The sequence below is a fragment of the Engraulis encrasicolus genome, unplaced genomic scaffold (genome assembly GCF_034702125.1).
Source record: "Engraulis encrasicolus isolate BLACKSEA-1 unplaced genomic scaffold, IST_EnEncr_1.0 scaffold_41_np1212, whole genome shotgun sequence".
Lineage (NCBI taxonomy): Eukaryota > Metazoa > Chordata > Actinopteri > Clupeiformes > Engraulidae > Engraulis > Engraulis encrasicolus.
The window spans coordinates 679058-699040 of NW_026945720.1; the positions used below are offsets into that span (position 1 = coordinate 679058).

Consider the following 19983-nt stretch of genomic DNA (forward strand, 5'->3'; position numbering starts at 1 on the left):
TAATAATAATGCCAATAAAACCTTGCAAAAACAATAGTAGCCTACCTCACACCTTCCATGCTTGGGGAAATACATTTTACCACGTCACCACACTCTAAAGTGATGAAAATCCTATTTTAACACTTGTTAAAAAGAGAAGCACATGCCAAATTTGACAATAGAGATGTTTGTGAAAATGTGTTTTTGTTGCTCTCCAAGTTGTACTTTAAGAATTGGCCCGGACACCGTGAAATAGTAGGCGACAGGAATGCGGCCCACCAGCAAAGTTTTGCTTCGCAATAATAGTTCTACAATCTTGCACGCTAGCCAACACGAACATCTCTCTACCATTGTAGTTTCATAGCACTTGCAAGCAGTGTTGTCCCCCCCAAAAAAACAATAGAGGTCGCTATTGTCCAGCTGAAAAGTCGCTAGAGTAATCACGTGACCTTACGTATGACGTTGCATATGGCGTCACATCATCACGCAAGACGCTGATGTCTAGGAGCCCAGGCAGCCTAGAACTACACGGCGAGAGTGGGAATCGGAAATATGGCGACGGTGTGAGTGACACGTTAGAGGGAGCGCCTCACAAGAACATTATTTTTTAAGTTATTCAACATCCTCAATGGTAGCATACCTACCCTTCTTCATTTACATAACCATCTTTATTCAACAATAACGGTTAATTATTCTACTTTATTTTGCTACAAAACTTGTTTTTTCGGTGAATGCGTATTCTACCACGTTCTTTAGCCACTTGCTAACAATTTCACCTCACGAGTCCTAGCATAACAAGAAGTATGCCAACGAAAGACAACAAACGCAAATCAAAGGACTTATCCATGGAAGTTGGGGCAAATCTTACAGTGGACACTGAGCACACCGAGACCCAGGATCCGGATGCAATGCTGATCCCACTACCTGAAACACCGAGCAGAGAACCAGCTTCAAAAAAGGGCAGGTGCGGTGATAGTTCTAGCTCTGAAGATGTCAACCCAGACTTGGCCATGGCCATCATCTCTTCCCTCAAAACAGTCATTAATGATAGAGCGGATATGCTTGACAAAGGCATCGAGGGTCTTCAGGCCTCGGTCGAATTCATAACTAACGAGATAAAGGACATTAAATGCAATGCTGATCATACAGAGAAGCGCGTTGTGATTACAGAAAAAAAGATTACTGAACTGGAGAGAAAAGTGGCTGAATTGGAACGTTATAAAAGACGCTGGAACCTGCGTTTGTATGGTCTATCGGAGCAACAAGGCGAAAATGTGAGACAGCGTGCAATGGAAGTGTGCAAAGCAGTGGTCCCCAGTCTTGCACACAAAGCCGACACCCTCGTCGATACCGTACACAGGCTCGGGAAACTAGAGAAAGCTACGACGCCGCGACCGAAGGACAACACTGCATCTGACGCAGAAACCAACACAACAACCACAAGACCACGGGGCATCATCCTGCAATTCACAATGCGTTACTTTCGCGACGCTGTGTGGAAAGCTGCGAAGAAAAACCGCTATCTGTCCGGAAACAATCTACGGTTTGCCGAGGACCTTTCTCCTTCCGACCGCGAATCTCGCCAACAGCTATGGCCTCTTGTCGAAAAGGCCCGCGCGGCAGGACACCGCGCTTACTACACCGGGGCAAAGGCTTTCGTGGATGGAGAAGAATTGACGCCCACGCTGCTGGAGTCAATATTGGCGAAATAACGGCATGAGCAGCCTAAATCAGATATGAATACATGGGCTAAGTTCCACAAGTAATGGTTCTGTGGTAGTAATGTCAATATCATCACTATCAATTTTCTCACAATCGGATAGAAAAATGGTTCTATAGGCTTTATACCTCTTCTACTTGAACATACTTTGTTTAATTCAATATAACCAGGTCCAAGGTATAGGCCTACCTTATTTTTCATTTAAATATTCTAAATTTTCTCTATTATTCACTTCTCTTTTTTTATTCATTTTGGTATTCATATTGACACCTTAAAATTGAAAGGTGGTTACCTATTTTTGATGGTTCTACTTTTGACCGTTTATGATATCCCTGTTACTTTGAGGATAGTTAACACAAAGAGGATCCCTCCCTTGCTTTATGTGATCCCTCACAACAGTGTTCTATGTTCCCTGGTATTTCATTGTGCTCTTTTAACACTAGAGGTTTACGAAATGACTTAAAACGAAAAGCTATTTTTCTTTATGCTAAAGGGCAAAATTCTGATTTCTGTTTTATTCAAGAGTCCCATGCTAGTCCCAATGATGCGAAATTCTGGAAATCACAATGGGGTGATGATATATTCTTTTCCTATGGTTCCATACACTCAGCAGGGGTTTTGATTTTAAAACATAGATTTCAGGGGAAAATTATTGAATCCATTGTTGATCTTGAAGGTCACTACATTTTTCTTGTGGTCTCTCTAGATGACTCTCTCTTTCTTCTTGGCAATGTATATGGCTACAACTCCTCCAAGAAAAACAAATCTTTCTTTAATAAGATAGAAACTCAAGTCAAACATATTTACAGCAAATACCCCAACATTCTGGTAATTCTGGGCGGAGACTTTAATGAAACTATATCTAACTATGTTGATCGCTTTCCTACTAGATCTTCTCAAAAAACATCTCCTATTTCTGGTTTGATGTTTCGTTTGGGACTACTAGATATATGGAGAAATAGAAACCCCACCACTACTCAGTTCACCTGGTCAAATAAGTCAGGGTCACTAAAATCAAGACTAGACTACTGGTTAATTTCATGTTCTTTGTCTCCATATGTCTCTAAGTGTGAGATCCTACCTTCTCCATTTACAGACCATAAATGTATTGTGGTTAAATTAGCTGATGATAATGTTCAGCATGGAAAATTCACTGCATATTGGAAGCTGAATTCTTCACTCCTTGAAGATGAGGCATTAGTGGAAGCCATTAACTCCATGATAAGTTCCTATTTCAGTAAAGCTGTTAATGAAAACAAATTCTGCAGCAACTGGGAACTTCTCAAATTTGAGATTCAATCTACTTTTAGAAAAGCTGGTGCTAAAAAAGCTAAACAAAACAAATCAGAAGAGGCAACCGTTATTAATAGGATAGTAAATTTATCTTGTCTTCCCTATGATGAATTAAACGAAAACCAGAAAGCTGAATTAGTGGAAATGCAACATAAACTAGATGACATTTACACTTGTAAAGCTAAGGGTGCTTTTATTCGTTCTAGAAGGCAATGGCTTGAGGATGGAGAAAAGAATACCAGATATTTTTTTAACTTAGAAAAGCAGCGCTCCCAATACAACACTATAAACCAATTAATGTCAAATGGTGCTGTTTTGACATCTCATAGTGATATATCTAATACATGTAAAGATTTCTACCAAAACCTTTACCTTACTCATTTTTCACAATTGAAAGCTGATGACTTCTTTAACTCCCTTCTCTCTAACAACTTAGCCACTTTATCTGAAGCTGACAAAACTGTATGTGACTCAGTCATCCTACCCAAGGATATAACAGAAGCAATTAACCGGCTTAAATTAAATAAATCACCTGGTAATGATGGCCTAAATGCTGAGTTTTACAAGAAATTTTCTAAAGTGCTTGTGCCATTCCTGCATAAAGTGTATTTAGAATGTTTAGATAATGGGGTTCTCCCCCCTTCCATGAATCAAAGTATAATTACCTTACTACCAAAACCCCACAAAGATCATCTCCATTTAGAGAATTGGAGACCAATTAGTTTACTAAACAACGATTACAAAATCCTGGCAAGCATACTTGCCAAAAGATTAAAAAGTGTGCTTAATAGCATAATAGATGAATGTCAGTCAGGTTTTGTGAAAGAAAGGTTAATATCAAATAATATTAGACTAGTGCTTGACCTTATTGACTATGCCGACCTCTCCTCTGATGAAGGTTTTCTTTTTTTTCTAGATTTTTACAAAGCTTTTGATACAGTTGAACATCCCTTCATTTTTAAAGCTCTGCAAGTGTTTGGTTTTGGTAAAGAATTTGTCAATGCTATAAAAACGCTGTATAAAAACAGTAATGCTTCCATTAAATTAAAAAATGGTACAACGTCAAGATTTGACATAAAACGGGGAATTCGACAAGGTTGTCCTTTATCTCCTTTCCTTTTTCTTTTGCCTATGCAGTTATTGGCCACTCACATTAAATGCAGTAAAATAGAGGGAATCTCTATTGCTGATCAATCACTATTAATCAGTCAATTAGCAGATGACACCACCTTGTTTTTAAAAAATGGAGACCAGGTTCCACTATCTTTAAAAACCATAGAAACGTTCTCAGAAGCCTCAGGCTTGACCCTTAATCTTTCTAAATGTGAACTGTTTGCTCTGAAACCTTCAGTAATTGTTTCTATAAGCAATATCCCAGTGAAAAGTGAATTAAAATATTTGGGTATAACTATATGCAGGGATCAAAAAAGAAGAACACTATTAAATTTTGACCCTCTCATTCCAATAATAAAAAGAAAACTTAATTCATGGTTACAACGGGATTTATCCATCACTGGAAGAGTCTTACTTGCAAAAACTGAAGCCTTATCCCGAGTGATTTATCCAGCAATGGTCCTAGATGTCCCACAAGACTTTTGCCAGAAACTAGACAGATTAATAGTAGATTTTGTATGGAGATCTAGATCTCACTTAATTAAAAAGAATGTTATGATGGCTGATCACTCGTCAGGTGGTTTCAATCTCATTGACTTTTCTTTGCTTAACAACTCTTTTAAAGTAAAATGGGCAAAGCTACTCCTTAAAGATCCTGCTTCCATGTGGAACTGTATCCCTAACCACATTTTTAAATCTGTGGGAGGTTTTAGTTTTCTTACTCGATGCAATTACAGCATATCTAAGCTTCCTTTGGCCCTAGCAAACTTCCACAAACAAATGCTTTCCTGCTGGTCTCTAATGTACAATCACAATTTCTCACCACACTCATATTCTATATGGAATAATAAGGATATAACTTACAAGAACAAAACTTTATTTTTCCAGTCTTGGCTGGACAAGAATATCATCTTGGTTTCACAACTATTTGATGAGAATAGTGTATTATTTACATATAGAGACTTTATGGACAAGTTTTCTTTTCCTGTACCACCTAAAGAATATGCAATAATCTTTGATGCTATACCATCTGGCATCAGGTTTCTTCTTGACACCTGTCCTAAAGGTCTTTGTCAGTCTCCGCCAGACTTTAATCCCTCTTCTCTCTTTATTGATGGTAAGCTGTTTATCAGCAATGAGTTCTCTAACAAAAAAATAAGATCTATCCTGTTGACACATAATAGTTCCACCCCTGCTTGTGTTAGTTACTGGAATAATAGTTTGAAAATATCAATTGGTTAAGATTTTGGTCACTCAGGAAACAATTTATGATCACAAATAAAGTAGCTGAAGTCTCTCTCAAGATTATACATAGATGTTACCCTTGTAACCAAAGGCTGTCAATATTACCCCCATTTCTCCTGATTGTTCTTTCTGTCTCTCTCACCCTGAAACTGTGGAACATTTATTCTGGAGCTGTAACTACTCAAAAGTGTTCTGGTTCTTTTTGACTGACTTTATTAAAGAATGTATTGACAAGGACTTTACACTGACCATGGAGGTCATGTATTTTGGTGCTCCAGAGGACACAAACAATACCACACAACGGGACTATCTTATCAATCTATTTCTTTTTTTAGCAAAATTTTTTATTCACAAATGTAAAGTACAAAAAAAAAAACCTTTATTCTTCATTTTCAAGAAGGACTTAAAACAGTACCTATCTTCAATTCATCATTCAATGTGCCCTAATGCAATTAATACACGTTTAAAATGTACAATGTATAACATCCGTAATCATCTCTAGTTTGTTCTTATATGTTTGTGTGTCTTTATACTTCCACAATATTTAATGAAAATCCTACTACATTTAGTGGATGTATAGCTGTTATCTGTAAACTTGATTCTTTTTTTGTATCAGATCCTTTTTTTCAAAATAAAAAAAAAAAAAAAAAAAAAAAAAAAAAAAAACACGGCGAGAGTGACACAAATATTCGTAGAACTAATACAGTACGAACGGGGACTGATAGTGATGTATTAGAGCTAGATACTTTTTGAAGTTCAGAGCTAAACTGCTGCCCTGCTTGACCGTGGGAAATGCGTCAGGCGGCAGGGGAGTTACAACTAGGTTGAAAAACGAACAATAATTGCGTTCGTGGAATACAAATGGGCACAGCTAGTGCTAGTAGAGCCACTTTTTGGATAGCTCAGAGCTTACACAGCCGTGCTTGACCGTGGATGTAACTAACGCTTCAGACAGCAGCGGAGTAACAAAAAAGGTTGGAAAACAATGATTTTGTCAGTGAAAATGCGAGTTCTGAAAAGTAACCAGCTTAACCAAAAGTAATTTACGTCGCTAGATGAAGTGTTAGTCGCCAGGGACGGTCAAAAGTAGCTAAATCCAATTTGGCAACACTTGTCTCAAGTGCAGAACAGGCAGCAGCGGTAGCGTTACTGCAGACTTACTTCAGTTCTTCGAAATTGCGACATGGGCCAGTATTTGGGAGATAGCTCAAAATATACCTTGTCTGCTTGCTGAACATGCGTTACATCTCCGTAAATAACAGTAAGTAATACTTTTCCATGCCACCGGGATGTTGGCTCACCAATGGAACGGAACGTTGAACTGTTGAGATTAGCTTCCTCGGTTCCTAGCTAACCACTCTAATAGCTAACGGTTTGCAGATTTCATTTCAATTCATATGCCCAGTCGAAGAGATATGACTGTCTGACCACCCGTAATACACTCAGAGTTTAGAATAGAGAATCGTTGATACACTGTCACTGGAAAACGGCAATTAACCTTGATATTATTCTCTGGAGATTAGAAAAGGTGCATTGACTGACCTGGTGAGACGGGCAGAGATTGTAGCTGCAGGGGCTACAATCTCTGTGATGTTAGCGGATCAGGGAGAAACTTCAGTGGAAGCAGTGCTCGCCAAACCAAAGTGTAGTTCGAAGACGATATCGCAGGCAGTGTTGCCAAGTCCGCTTATTATACGCGACTTTGGGCTTCTTTTTTTGAGCAGTCGCTTTTAATTTTGTAAAGTCGCGGGTTGCGGTTTTTTGGGCTTGTTCTTTTCAGGGTTGCTGTTTTCTCCTGCTCTGGTGGTGATTTGAATGTGTTTCTCAATGGCAACTCGTTTTTTCTCACTCATCCTTACAAGTGACCCTGCTACAATATTGTTAACTCCCACTTTCTGTGGTCACTTGTGGGGATTTTAGCAGCCACGCAGATCCCCGTAAAGAGCAAGGTCTTCCCTGACCAGGCACGCGACTGACAACCCACCCTTTCTGTCGCTTCTTTTGGGCTTGTTTTCACGACGCCCCTCAGTCGCTTCTTTTGGGCTTGTTTTTAGGGCGTCAGCCGCTTATTTGTCGTAGAAAATCTGGCAACACTGATCGCAGGGATGCTCAGATGAAGCGCTCGCCAAAAGATGTCGCCCAGAAAGAATTCAAAAGATGCGTTTTGTCGCTATATTGAACCTACCCACGGACGCTTGCCAATCAGATTTAATCAAATACCAAACATACTTGGCCTTCTCCAGTCAGCGTGCAATGTTATGATAACAGTTTCGAAGACCCCGCCTTTGGACATGGTATGGATGCATCGTTTCTCACCTGGCACCACATTTCGACATATTCGGTGAGTGACAGCCATTATTATTTTTATAAGACATTTACATGTGCATATTCTTTGTGTAACTTTGCAACTAACCGAAGTATCGTTTTGTTTTAGAACAAGAATGGCATCAAGAATGCAATCTTCGGGACAAGGTAGGTGACAAAGTTTACTGAATTTGGCTGTTACGTTGGCTGTGTTTTTCGACTTCGACCTAGACATGTGGCAATCCTCTGAAGGATAGCCTAGCATGACCGCCCTTTACCCTGCTAAAACAATGCCTACGCAGCTTTAGCCATGGCTTGGTCACTAGACAATGCAGGGAATGTTGAAAGCTTTGGAACGGTTTGTCAAGGGAGACGGCCATTAGCATAGGCCAAAGCATTAAATAAGTGCATTGGAGTCTAGACAACATGAAGCAGTTACCGTAAGCCTGGCGTGATCACGTTCTATTACTTAGCAGCATTTGAGTCACAAGCCAAGGCTGCACAAATATGGCTACAGCCGATACGACTAGATTGTTCTATATACACCGATTGGAGAAGCGATTTATGGACGCCGCCATCATAGACATACTCGGCGCCCATAAATCGCTTCTTCGGTGTAACAATGTAGTCGTATCGGCTGTAGCCATATTTGTGCAGCCTTGGCCATCCATTTTTACCAGTCAGGTAGCTGCCTGGTATATGGCGTGTACTAAATTGTCTGGGCCTATGTGTGACGCTCACGCATTGTGCATGTTTTATTTCCGAGTCGAATAGGTAGGTTATTGCGATGAAAACCAAGCTTGTATGTTATGTGTGACTTATGTCAATGGCTTGTGACTCAAATGCTACGAAGTAATTGAACGTGATCACGCCAGGCCTAACTGTTTTATGTTGTCTAGAGTCTAATGCACTTATTTTATGCTTTAGCCTATGCTAATGTTGCCCAAAGTAATTTTATCTTGGGTTTTTTGTAATTCATCTATCACATTATTATAATTGTCCCCTATCGTGACTGTTCTGATGCTTAACTGTTGACCTGCTGCATGACCTTTAACCAAAACAAAGTGAGTTGTTATGTCTAGCATTATCCTAATCTGCTAGTTGTTCATAGTTCAGGTGGTGAGTTCAATAGGAAAACATACAATAAAACTTTGATGTGTGAAGTTTGTAGCACACAATGTTGACTTTTAGGTGAAAATGTGGCGGGGGGGTGGTCAGGTGCATTCATACAATGCTGGCCTCTGCCAAGTGCCATGCTATACTTTCCCCCCAAATATTTTTTTTGTGGAGTTAAGACACTGGAATGTCAAATTCTCCCTATCCCAAATGGTGAAGAATCTCTAAATATTCCTGGATGCGTGCCAAAATGAAATCACTTGTTCCTTTTTGTCATTTCCAACACTAAGTTGTGTGTGTACAGGTTGTGCAATCTCATGTCATTAATCTAAGTCATCTCTTTCCTATCTGTGTCTGTGTTTTGTGTCTGTGTGTGCTTTTGTGCTTGCTTTATTTAGCTCATCCAACGGTCCTTATTGTTGGCGACAGCTACATTCGCCGTGGGGAGGAGAGAGCAAGGACAACCCTGGGGAGAAATCTGGGCACCTGTGCCCAGATTGAGTGGCTTGGCTTGGGCGGAATGAGGTGGCACTCGATTGTCCCTCGCCTCATGAATTGGCTGAGAGGAAGATTTCCTCCGGATGTCCTGCTGATTCACTGCGGCGGGAATGACCTGGGGAAACTCAGGTCTGTGGCCCTCGCTGCGGCGATGAAGCGGGATTTACAGTACCTCCAGCAGCGTTTCCCCAAAATGTTGATTGGATATTCGGCCATCACCCAGAGACGCTGCTGGGGTCCTGTACGTCTGAAGAAAATCGAGCGCTCTCGAAAGTGGGTGAACAGTGAAATGGCTACCTTTGTTTTGGGGCTGAACGGGTTCATTGTGCGTCACGATGGCATACGCCATTACATGCCGGAGCTGTTTCTTAGGGATGACGTTCATATGTCCGCTAGGGGCAATGACATTTTTTTAAATTCTTTTGTAGACTGTCTGAGGGCTTTATTTGCATAGGGGTGAAATGGAAATTCTGCTCTACAGCAGCCAATTGGCAATCAGCTCCGGCTTGCAAAACTGTGTGTGATTGTTGGTGCACCTTTGGGTATAGACAGCATTTATCACATTGGTAGCCATGGTACTGTTAATTTCGACTGAAATTAATCATACATGTACCCCCATCTTAATTACCCCCACCTTCTGATTCAGTGGTCTTCAACCTTTTATGAACAAAAATCCCTTGGCCTGATCACCAACCTCCCAAAACCCCCTTGACGTCATCATAAGCCTGCCAATGCCCCCCTTAGTATTAAAAAAATAAATGGACTAATACCCCCCAATGGCAACGAAGCACCACCCCATTTCAGCTGTATGCTTCTCAACGTCCCCTGTGGGCCTGTACCATCCACGTTGAGAAACACCATTCTAATTGAATATGTAGCCACCTATCTACCTGAGCCAAACACTCATCTCCTCCGGGTTGTCCTATCTGCCTCTCCCCACGGCGAATGTAGCTTCAACACAATAATTGGAGCTCACACAACCCCTTTAAACATCTTCAGAGGCGCCAGTGTCTCACGTCATCATTATGGATTGAAGGCTGGTGATCCTTCTCAACAACCATGTGGGTATGAAACAACTGTTATAACTCTGTTTGTTAATCTGGCTGGGCTATTTTGTTGTTATGAAGGTAAATGCTACCTCTTGCTTACCCTGTCTATACTTGTGGCTACCTGTAGCCTGTACCGGTAGGAGGTAACTGAATCATTGAACTCAAGGAGGACTGTAATGTGAATATATTTCCAAAACTGGTACAGTATCACTTTAACTGTAGAGGTAAACATTTCCCTTGGTAATTTCACTCACTGTCTCGCTATGTGTTTTTTTTTCTGTATTCTGTTCATCAGGAGTAGTCATCTTCACCCAACCACTTCGCCTGCCTGCCTATAGTGGGGTCGTATTAGGCTCAGTCATTTCAAATTGGTGTTAAAGTTTGGTTTTCACTTCCAAGTTGAAGTTTAGGGCCTATAGAACAATTTGAGTTCGAGTGTCAAACACACAATTAACAAAATGGCCTGCGGGGGGCGCTCTAAAATATATAAACTGCTATAACTTTTGATTAGTTAAATCAAATTTAACATATGAGGTATGCATGGATTCAGCATTAAGAGGAGAAACCGATGAGCAAAGTATTTGGTTGCCAGATTAAACACACACTATGTAATAAACACACTTTTAGCCTATGGACAGCTAAATCCAGGCTTTTTAAAGGGTGGAAATGCCCTCAAAGTTGCAATGAAACATAATTTATTGTTACAAGTTATTGTAAATAAAGCCTGGGTTATCACTTACCTTGATTTGTTCAGAACATCCCTGAAGCACACATACTTAGGATACGTATACACAAATATGGCTGCATAAATCCTATATATAGCACCCAACTTGCAACTTTGAGTTTATGAATTTAGGATCATGAGTACCAGCTTTTTTCAATCAAGCCATCATTTTATTCACAACTTAAAAACTTTATATCTGGAAGAAAGTAAATCAATAATAATAATAATAATGATAAATACCTCATTTTTTCCTGCATTCAAAAACAAACAGAAGACCATAGGGCTAACATTTATTCCAATACTCCACTCTACAATAACTATGACAGAGAACAGATACAAAAACAGTCAGTGGTCAGTCTTAGAAATTGCATGTGCACTTGCACAGATGTGTGCACTTTAACTCTGCCTTCATGCACTTGCACCGAGATCTGGCAGGTCTATTTGTACAAGGGTCAAAGACGTCTTTGTCATTCAGTGTTACGGACACCTTCCGCCGACTGTAACTGCAAAAAAACATGATTTTTAAATTGTTTCAAGTGAATGGATAACAGCCGAGGCTTTCATGAATTCCCTGTAACAATAAATAAATAAAAAGAGCCATGTTTTTTACAGTTACAGTCAGCAGAAGGCATCCGTTACACTGAATGACAATGACTCCATTTTGCACATCTTTGACCCACAAGTACTAGTACAGCAGCTGCACTTCACCTCTAGTTGGAATACATCTTTGGCAACTGCATCTTTGGTAGTGTAGTCCAAATCTGGGAACTGTTCATTTGTTACCAGATTGGCAGGCATTTCTGGCAAATGCAGATAATAAGAAGGCAGTTTTCATTCTTGTTAACTGCGCTGGTAACAAATGGACAGTTCCCAGATGACAGGGATGTCTTCATAACAACAGATTACTGTGTCTACCATGTATGAAATAGTCCTATAGTATTATTTAGTATGCTTGCCAAAGGCCTCTGCTTGCCCCCAGCAAGCATACTAATTGTTCTCCAACAGTTTATTTAGTATGCTTGTGGCAAAGCATACTAATTGTTCATCAACAGTTTATTATTATTCTACATTTTTCCATTCACCTCGGCCTATGGGAATCGCCATTCATTAGTACGGCGGCTTTGAATCGTTGCAGCGTTCGAGATAGAGACACGGTTCGAGTGCCAAAACGAACGGCTCGAAAAGGGCTCAGGGTGGTGTATTTTTCGCTAGCCTACCCCCTTTCATTCGTTCACCAGACTTGTTTTTCCTCAGTTTTCTCTCTGTTTTCCCCCTCATTGAAATGAATGGTAGAATGGTCAAGATGATGATGTCACAAACTGTGGCAGTTAGAGTGAGAGGTGACCTGTCCTGGGTTTTTTTTAAACTAGGTATTAACTAGGACCCTCTCGAAAACGAGATTTTTATCTCAAGAGGCTATCCTCCAATAAAGAAATTTGAATTTAACCAGTAAAGGCATTGTCAGAGAGGTCTTGGCTCTGAATACAAACTGTGAAGATCATAAGCCAACTCTTAAAAGTGTTTCAGAGGGAGCAGTTTTAAAATCCCTATGATGTGACCCCATTCACTTAGAAAAAAAAAATGCGTGAACAGCTCAGCGCATAGGCCTGAATATTTCAATTTTTTGACTGAACCATTTGGCCTAGAAAAGTGATCTCAGCTTTGACATGAAGAGCAGGGTTGTGCCATTTGTGTTTCGATATCATCTGACAACTGGCAAAACTTTTGGAGATATGACGGCGTAAAAATAAGGCTGCAATCTTCATTCATACACACATACACATGCAGCCTTGAAGAACTTAATAAGAACTTAATAAGAACTTATAAGAACTCTGCTGTCACCTCACGGGGCAACCATGGCCTAATATACTGCTGTGGCCAATACAGTAAGTGGCAGTGCACACGTACACACACACACACACACACACACACACACACACACACACACACACACACATACACACACACACCTCTCTCGCACAGACCCACAGACACACATACACTCACACACTCAGACCTCTATCTCTTTCCCTCGTGTTTCTGTGTGTGTATACAACAGCATTGTGTGTGTCTGTGCATAAGCCGCAAGCATACTAATAGCATTGTCTCTCCGGAAATGCAGTCTTCTTCTTCTTATTATTATTATTATTGATTTATTTTCTTCCAGATATAATGTTTTTGTGATTGTATGTGTGAATAGAATATGGCTTGATTGAAAAAAGTTGATACTCATGATCCTAAATTCATAAACTCAAAGTTGCAAGTTGGGTCCTAAATATCACATAGGCTTTATGCAGCCATATTTGCGTATAGGTATCCTAGGTATCTTTGTGCTTCAGGGATATTCTGAACAAATCAAGTTGAATGATATCCCAGGCTTTATTTACAATAACTTGTAACAATAAATGATGTTTCATTGCAACTTGGAGGGCATTTCCACCCTTTATCTTAAAAAAACTCTGAATTTTGCTGTCCATGGGCTAAAAGTGTGTTTATTACATAGTGTGTCTTTAATCTGGTAACCAAATACTTAGCTCACCAACTCCTCCTCTTAATGCTGAATCCATGCATACCTCATATGTTAAATTTGGTTAAACTAATAAAATGTTATAGCAGTTTATATATTTTAGAGCGCCCCCCGCAGGCCAAATTGTTATCTGTGTGTTTGACACTCGAACCCAAATTGTTCTATTGACCCTAAACTTCAACTTGGAAGTGAAAACCAAACTTTAACACCAATTTGAAATGACTGAGAAAAATTGCACATGCCTACGACCCCACTACCAGTGTTGCCTCCATCCAGGCCGTATGACACCGATGCCACCAGTGCCTTATCCAACACTTAACTACAGCTCACCACTGCAGATTCCACCTGGGATGTTGCGGAAGACTGCCACCAGCACCGTCTCATCTGTACTATCCAAGACTGATCTCATCTCGGCTGTTCTGCGGTATGAAACAACTGTTATAACTCTACTTAGACTTGTAATATTATAATATGTAACACACATGTTTACACTTTGATCAGAGTTTGTCATTGAACCAGTAGGTCTGTCATCTAGTGTGTGTGAGATATCCAAGTTATATCTGTTTTCCATGTGTTTTATTGCAAAAACAGGCCCAAGAGATGCTCCACCTCGTACAGCTGTGATGTGACATCTGTACTATCCAAGACTGATCTCGTCCCGACTGTTCCGCTGTACATAAGCTAGTTTCTCCATATGGTAAGAAACCCGCTTTTACACAGGATTATGTCAACAGCCTATGCAGGCTTATTTTAACCCCTTAGCACAGAGCCTATGTTGAAACCCTACTGTCACCAATTGTAATGGCTATGCCTTTATCTCGTACTTAAGGGTGTTGTGTCTTAGCAACGTTGTCATAGCAGTGTTGTTATGATGTAGTTAAGTATATTCTGCAAATTGTGAATAGACCTGCCGATGACCCCATCTGCACTAAGAGGATACACGCAAATTTAAAACCAACAGAGTGCGTTAATCTGACTGGGCCATTGTGTTATGAAGGTAAATGCTACCTCTTGCTTACCCTGTCTATACTTGTGGCTACCTGTAGCCTGTACCAGTAGGAGGTAACTGAATCATTGAACTCAAGGAGGGCTGTAATATGAATATATTTCCAAAACTGGTACAGTATCACTTTAACTGTAGAGGTAAACATTTTCTTTGGTAATTTCACTGACTGTCTCGCTATGTGGGGTTTTTTTTGTTCTGTATTCTGTTCATCAGGAGTAGTCATCTTCACCCAACCACTTCGCCTGCCTGCACCAGTGTTGCCTCCATCCAGGCCGTATGACACCGATGCCACCAGTGCCTTATCCAACACTTAACTACAGCTCACCATTGCATATTCCACCTGGGATGTTGCGGAAGACTGCCACCAGCACCGTCTCATCTGTACTATCCAAGACTGATCTCATCTCGGCTGTTCCGCTGTACATAAGCTAGTTTTTCCTTATGGTAAGACAGCCGCTTTTACAAAGCATTACGTCAACACAGGTTATGTAGGCTTATTCTAACCCCTTAGCACATAGCCTATGTTAAAACCTTACATGTGTAAATCTGTTACTTAAAGGCTAACTGTGCAAGATGTTTAGTTGTTTATTTCTAGTATTCATGCTACCCATTCACTAATGTTACCCTTTTCATGAATACTTACCACCACCATCAAATTCTAAATATTCATTATGACTGGAAAAATTGCACTTTTCATACCTGAAAAGGGGGATCTTCTCCATGGTACGCCATTTTGAATCTCCAGATAGTGATTTTTAGCTGAAAAAAATGACTGTACTTGGGCCATACTAGAGAATATTAGTTTATTACTCAGTAATCTTACGTGAAAAGATCATATTTGGCAATAGACAGCCCAGTGTCAATGAGCAGCATAGTTGCAGTACCTTTTTTGACCAGTTCCTGCACAGCGTGCCGTTTCAGGCTCTCGTGTCTTAGCAAGTTTGTTATGATGTAGTTGAGTATTTTCACCTAATTGTGAATAGGCCTGCCGATGATCCCATCTAAACTAAGAGGATACACACAAATTTAAAACCAACACAGTGCGTTAATCTGGCTGGGCCATTTTGATGTTATGAAGGTAAATGCTACCTTTTGCTTACCCTGTCTATCAGGGCTTGACACTGGCACTAGCCAACCGGCCAAATGCTGGTAAAACTTGGCTGTGGCTAGTAATACTTTCAGTCTCACTAGCGAATTTGGCTGGCAGCTTATTCCTTGGTATGACATACGCATCATAGCCTATTCTATTGTGTGCCCCTTGTGCACAATTGTTTGTATTTAAGTTCAAGAAAAAGTGAAAAAAGCTCAGTAACTCAGTTTCTATTTGCTTGATATACTTCCATGTAGAAAGTTATACACTCATCTTGCTTTAGCACCTCATCCTCTAAGGTTAGACGTACACTATCATGATAAAGGAAAAAAAAAAATATATATAAAATCTGTGTCTAGTGGAATACCTGAATGGCTAGTGACTTGGGAAAACCACTAGCCACAGTGGCCAATGGGTGAAAAAGTTAATGTAAAGCCCTGCTGTCCATACTTGTGGCTACCTGTAGCCCAGGGAGATAGACATGGCATCAGATGCATACGTTTGAATCCCTGTACCAGTAGGAGTAAACTAAGTGGAAAAGTACATGTGTTGTATTTCACCCCCATCCAGGTTTGACAGTGAACCACTATAACCATATTTGTGTGTTATCTCATATCCACACATTATCTACTTTCTGTTTGTTTTATTGCAAAAACAAGCCCAAGAGAAGTTCCGCCTTGCACTATTGTGATGTGATATTTAAAACCAATAGAGGGTGTTAAACTGGCTCTGCCATTGTGGAGTCATGGTGAAGCCCACATGCATACAGGGATTCACCAGGAAAATGGTGGAGGTAAACATTTGCTTTCACTCACTGTCTCCCTGTGTTGTTTTTTTTTTTCTGTATTCTGTTCCATGAGCAGTAGTCATCTTCACCCAACCACGTCCCCTGCCTGCACCAGTGTTGCCTCCACCCAGCCTCCGTGACACCGATGCCACCAGCGCCTTTCCATCAGAAGTAGTCATCTTCACCCAACCACTTCCCCTGCCTGCACCAGTGTTGCCTCCACCCAGCCTCTGTGACACCGATGCCACCAGCGTCTTATCCAACACTTAACCACAGCTCACCACTGCAAATTCCACCTGGGATGTTGCAGAAGACGCTGGCCTGCCACCAGCATCGTCTCATCACCCAGGGATCCTGGCGCCTTGGGCACCTGCCTCGTCCATATCAGCCTCCACCACCATCACCAGCCCTGCCTCCACCTCCGTCATTGTTGGCATAGGTCCCAAATGACTTTTCTGTAGAACTGCAATAGTGTGTTGATATTGCAATACAAGCATAACAGTGGAGAGCAATATTTCTGTAGCATGCCATAGTTGTGTCCACATATATTACTTATTATCATAATACTGCATTTCATAACTCATACTATATAATTGAAGGGCCATTCAGATATCAATATACTTGCAATGCATGTTTTCAGGGCTTCATATGGTAAATGGTTTAATTGAGGGGCCTTTTGTTGATACCATTTTTTTGTTGTTGACACAATGTGTCAGTTGGATGTTTTTGGGGACCCTGGGCTTTATTACACACAATGCTTTTTTTCCCTATTGGGGCCTGTTATGCATATCAGGGATGAATCTGAAAACCTTTGGGCCCGTACAGCAATAACCACCACCACCATCGCTGCTGCCCCCCAACACCATTGCCACCACCATCACTGGAAAGCAGGACGCAAGGGGCCCAGAAGGCAAAGAGGGAGGAGCATGATGTTGCACAATACGTCTGTATGGCAAGGGAGGGCTGGGGCTCTTCCTAGAGTGTTATAGTTGTACTCCATAATAAAATGAATACATTTGATTGTGCCAATATTTTCATATATTTCGGTCTTGTGTTGCAGTTTCTACATTCTCTGACAAGTGCTCATTCATAACTGTCAAATATATTTCCCCATGTGCCACAAGCCATAATTTCATTTAGTTTGAATGCAAAGTTTGTGTTGAATATAAAACTGACTGTAATGAGTAAGCTTAACTTACATTTGATTGTGTCAATATTTGCACAGATTTTGGTCTTTTGTTGCATTTTCTACATTCTAGTTTTGGAAGGGACAATTTCTTACTGTAAAACACATTTACTCAGGTGCCACCATGGGTTAATTTCTGATCCAGTTAAAATATCACATTTAGTTTGAATGTAGAGTTGGTGTTGAATATAAATCTGACTTTAGTCAAGTTTGCCAACAAGGACGCAGGTAGGGTGGTCAGGGAGGACAGTCCTCCTTTTCAGTGCTTTGTATGGCTTAAGGCAGTGGTTCTTAATCTGGGGTGCGAGCACCCCCTGGGGGTGCGCCAGATGTTAGGGGGTGGGCGGAATTGTATTTGTGTTATGTTTCCAAAATTCTGCTAGCGAACATTATAATTAGGCCAAATCAAAACCAAATTGAATCATATTTTGGTCCCCATACAAAGACAACGAGGTAGGCTATTAATGTCTCAAGCTAGAATCATTGTAATAATTATTCACATACTTTTTTTGAGTGCGTATACACTGGGTGCATGGCTTGTCTTGGGTACAGATAAGGGGGTGCGTTAAGAAAAAAGGTTAAGAACCACTGGCTTAAGGCAGTCGTTCCCAACCTATGGGTCGCCAAAGGTGCGGGGGTTTCATTTTAATACCATAATAGCCCATGTTGAATAAATGACAAATGCATAGAAGCAAACAAATGAAGTGCTACATAAAACATTTATTCTGTTTTTGAACAAAGACGAATTGAGGAATAAAATAGGTTTTCGGAGGAGACAGAGCGTATCAAGTGACTTCCTCTCATGCGGGCGCTGGGTCACCAAAGCTTACAATAGTAAAAACATGGGTCCCTGAAGAAAAAGGTTGGGCACTACTGGCTTAAGGCACAGCATAAAGCCTGACTAAAATGCATGAAATTGCATCTAAAAAAACGCCAATTTTAATAGGCCTTACTTAATAAGGCAATAGGATCTCTGCTAGTACTCACACTATCACATCACACATATTTGAAGAGCGATATTATCCGTGATATATTATCTGACATATTTGAGATATTATCAGAGACGGTTTAAATCACTGACGTGTATAGTATAATAGAAGTCTGTGGTTTAAATGCAATCTTTGATAGGCAATGTGATATGCTCGGGTCTCTGCTGGTTAGTGGCTGACGTTCACTTGTGTATTCGTAGTCATGGAAACCGTTGCCATGGCTATGAGTAGGAAGACGAGACACAGGGAAGTGGCAAAGTGGTTCGCGACGCGAAATCGTAGACTAACCTCGGGAGGGGGTTGCTTAATTATCGTAGCCTACGCTCCAGCAGGCAGTGATGGCCAAACACCGTTTGCAAAAGCACATGTTGTAACGGCAATCGTGACTTCGAGAGTGAGTAAATGCGGGCGCCGTAAGAAGTATAGTCCTATGGCTAAACTGAGCCAACAACCCGGAACCACTTATCAACATAATTGAATAGGCTACAGTAACTAGCTGCAGCTGCTGTGCCAGTGTTGTGCTGCCTACTGTGCAGTCATTCAGTTGGACATGGTGGATGCTATTGACCTAATGGTGTACATACACAATATACAACGGTAGAGTAAAGAATCATTCAAGTGTTTAAAATAGTTTAGTAGACGTAGGGTCCGAGGTAGGCCTAATGATTGCAACCATAAATTAATAGGCCACTAACGCCACCCAGTGTGTGGGCGTGTCTGAGCCAACCAGCTGCCTGCCAAAAGCATTCCAGCTTGGGAGAGAGTGACAGTAGAGATGGAACACTTTATTGGCTGCACCTGTTCTATTTACTCTCAATGGTTCTGATTGATTGTATGACAGTTAGTATTGTTCTCTAAGCAGAAGGCAGAATGAGAATGAGTTTTTTGTCTTTACAAGATCGTTGTAAAAAAACTAAAAGGAGTTGGCACGTGTCCTTTTCACAGATCGGAGTCATGCTTGTGATCTCTCTAACAGTCTTTGAATGAAGTTTATAGGTCAAATGGTTCAGGCACAAATGGACCTCCGTGTGGGACATGCGCTGATCTCTTGAAAAATGCACTTTTCGAAAGAATGGGATTCTCCATAGAGCCAGGCCTGTTTTTTTTACAAACCTGCCATTTAAAAAGTATTGGGAGTTGGGAGATGAAACTTTGACAATTTGGAGACATCCCATAGAGCTTGCTAACAATGCGTCAAGTAAACTTCTAGGTGAAAGTGTTGATGCTTTATGACCGAAAAAGCCTCCTACACTCTAATCTCTAGAGTGGCGGAACTTTGGTTCATGAAGGTTCCAACATAGTTTTCAATGGAGACCCAGGCTTTCACAAAATCGCCAAAAACGGGAAAACGACAAGA

The 19983-nt window shown here is 40.8% G+C and overlaps 2 protein-coding genes and 1 long non-coding RNA gene across 5 annotated transcripts; all 3 read left to right on the top strand.

The window, feature by feature from the left end:
- Window positions 1-559: 559 nt before the first annotated feature.
- Window positions 560-1745, top strand: si:ch211-196c10.15 (uncharacterized). Its single transcript, XM_063193488.1, has one exon. The coding sequence runs from the start codon at window positions 783-785 to the stop codon at window positions 1689-1691; it is 909 nt and encodes a 302-aa protein (XP_063049558.1). The 5' UTR covers window positions 560-782; the 3' UTR covers window positions 1692-1745.
- Window positions 1746-7454: 5709 nt separating this feature from the next.
- Window positions 7455-9834, top strand: LOC134443992 (uncharacterized). Of its 2 annotated transcripts, XM_063193486.1 has the most exons (3): window positions 7455-7691; window positions 7785-7822; window positions 9169-9834. In XM_063193486.1, exons 1-3 carry the CDS (start codon window positions 7483-7485, stop codon window positions 9720-9722), a joined length of 801 nt encoding a protein of 266 aa, XP_063049556.1. In that variant the 5' UTR covers window positions 7455-7482; the 3' UTR covers window positions 9723-9834. The 2 variants fall into 2 exon arrangements, with proteins under 2 accessions (XP_063049556.1, XP_063049557.1); XM_063193487.1 differs by having other exon boundaries at window positions 7455-7822.
- Window positions 9835-13847: 4013 nt separating this feature from the next.
- On the top strand, window positions 13848-17480 carry LOC134443989 (uncharacterized). Of its 2 annotated transcripts, none has more exons than XR_010033827.1 (4): window positions 13848-13992; window positions 14160-14265; window positions 14788-15018; window positions 16525-17480. It is a non-coding gene; the product is annotated as an uncharacterized LOC134443989 (long non-coding RNA). The 2 variants fall into 2 exon arrangements; XR_010033828.1 differs by having other exon boundaries at window positions 16528-17480.
- The last annotated feature ends 2503 nt before the right edge of the window (window positions 17481-19983 follow it).

Bases quoted from the DNA above. Each gene is read 5' to 3' on its own strand.
- si:ch211-196c10.15 (XM_063193488.1), top strand. From the start codon at position 783: ATGCCAACGAAAGACAACAAACGCAAATCAAAGGACTTATCCATGGAA.
- LOC134443992 (XM_063193486.1), top strand. From the start codon at position 7,483: ATGTCGCCCAGAAAGAATTCAAAAGATGCGTTTTGTCGCTATATTGAA. The intron at 7,692-7,784 runs GTGAGTGACAGC...GTTTTGTTTTAG, and splicing joins ACCACATTTCGACATATTCG to AACAAGAATGGCATCAAGAA. The intron at 7,823-9,168 runs GTAGGTGACAAA...TGCTTTATTTAG, and splicing joins AATGCAATCTTCGGGACAAG to CTCATCCAACGGTCCTTATT.